Genomic DNA, 1,701 nt, shown 5'->3' with positions numbered 1-1,701 from the left:
ATATATTTAGAGAAATGGAAAATGTTCAGAGATCCAATAGTGATTTTAACCTTTTCATGTGTTTACTTTTTGTTCTGGTTAGTGCAAAGCACAACAAAGATTACTCTTCTTCTACTTTACATTTAAATCGGACATCATGTCATTAATTACTCTGATCAGATCTTTAATTTTTTTTTAACCATTTGCACTGTTTAGATCATGCAGCTATCACTATTGATGGAGAGGCTTTACTGCAGACAAAGTTTGAAGCCACTGAGAAGATGTCCACCTACCTGCTGGCCATCGTCGTCTCTGACTACACTTACTTGAACACAACACAAGGAAACATTCAGGTCTAACTTCCCATATACATATTTTAGACATTTAATATGATGATGTGTAACCTGGGATATTTGTAAATTTGCTGCTTTGTGTTTAGATTCGAATCTGGGCTCGCAGGAAGGCTATCAATCAGGGGAACTACGCCCTGAATGTAACTGGACCCATACTGGACTTCTTCCAGTCCTACTATAACATATCTTACCCCCTAAAGAAATCAGGTGAGTTTTCTTTAAAGTGGCGTGAGATGGAGCTCAGTTTAATGCCTAAAACCCAAACAAACCCTACATGATTTTCTTGTGTTCTTTGAATCTAATTTACAGATCAAATCGCTCTACCAGACTTTTATTTTGGTGCAATGGAGAACTGGGGACTGGTTACCTATAGAGAAACCAACCTCCTCTATGATCCTGAGACCTCATCCAACAGCAATAAAGAAACCACAGTCACCATCATTGCTCATGAACTAGCACATATGGTAACTGGTTTCCTTTCTAAAACTAGAATCTTGAAAGATTATTGATCCAACAAATGTTCTGCCATTATTCTGCAGTGGTTTGGTAACCTGGTGACACTGCGCTGGTGGAATGAGGTCTGGCTAAATGAAGGCTTTGCTTCGTACGTGTCGTACTTGGGCGCTGACCATGCAGAACCTGACTGGGATGTGGTAAGGTGGCCGCTACAGGTTCATGCTTTCCTTTGACCCTCATAGATTTCACATCTCATCTTTGTCTGATGGATCAGATAATAGAACAAATAAAACATTGGAAAAAGATAACCGGAGTAAATACAACGGATTGCTTTGCTTCCTCAAGACTTGGACAAATCCCATACTTGACGAATTTCTGGATTTTGCATTCTACCAGAATTAACCTGCAGGAAAATATCAGCTATCAGTACAAAACAATTCAATTTCAATTGCATTCAGTTTATTTCTATAGCGTCAATTCACAACACATGTCGTCTCAAGGCACTTCACAGTTCACCAGATCATCCAGTCAAATTGATTCAAAATTTTCTGAGTAAAACTGGTTCATTGCATCGACTCATTGACTCTTCAGCAATCCCTTACACTAAGCATGCTTGTAGGGACAGTGGAGAGAAAATACTCCCTTTTAACTGGAAGAAACAGCAGAACCAGGCTCAGTATGAGCGGCCATCTGCTGAGGCTGACTGGGATTCAAGGAGACAGAAGCAGAGATATAGAGAGCAACTGTAAAAGGCGGCCCCGTCCAGAAAACACACAGCCAGGCAGATGAGCTCTGAGACAGAGCTCCCATGTCAGAGGATGAAAGAAAGCACATCCAGCCAGTCACAGTCAGAGAAACAGGATTACACTGAAAAACAGGCCGATTTCATACATCTATAAACAAAGGTGTTGAT

General features: G+C 40.4%; 1 protein-coding gene across 1 annotated transcript in view; it reads left to right on the top strand.

The window, feature by feature from the left end:
• The window catches only part of LOC107090430 (aminopeptidase N-like), a 36,115-nt gene that overhangs the window by 7,597 nt on the left and 26,817 nt on the right, over positions 1 to 1,701 (top strand). The window contains exons 6-9 of the mRNA XM_015383801.1: positions 196 to 332; positions 419 to 539; positions 642 to 796; positions 872 to 985. Of these exons, the coding sequence (XP_015239287.1) occupies positions 196 to 332; positions 419 to 539; positions 642 to 796; positions 872 to 985 (527 nt within the window). The remainder of the gene's footprint in view (positions 1 to 195; positions 333 to 418; positions 540 to 641; positions 797 to 871; positions 986 to 1,701) is intronic.

The sequence above is a fragment of the Cyprinodon variegatus genome, unplaced genomic scaffold (genome assembly GCF_000732505.1).
Source record: "Cyprinodon variegatus isolate N-32 unplaced genomic scaffold, C_variegatus-1.0 Scaffold294, whole genome shotgun sequence".
In the NCBI taxonomy this organism is placed as follows: Eukaryota; Metazoa; Chordata; class Actinopteri; order Cyprinodontiformes; family Cyprinodontidae; genus Cyprinodon; species Cyprinodon variegatus.
This window is presented reverse-complemented; position numbering and strand designations above follow the sequence as displayed.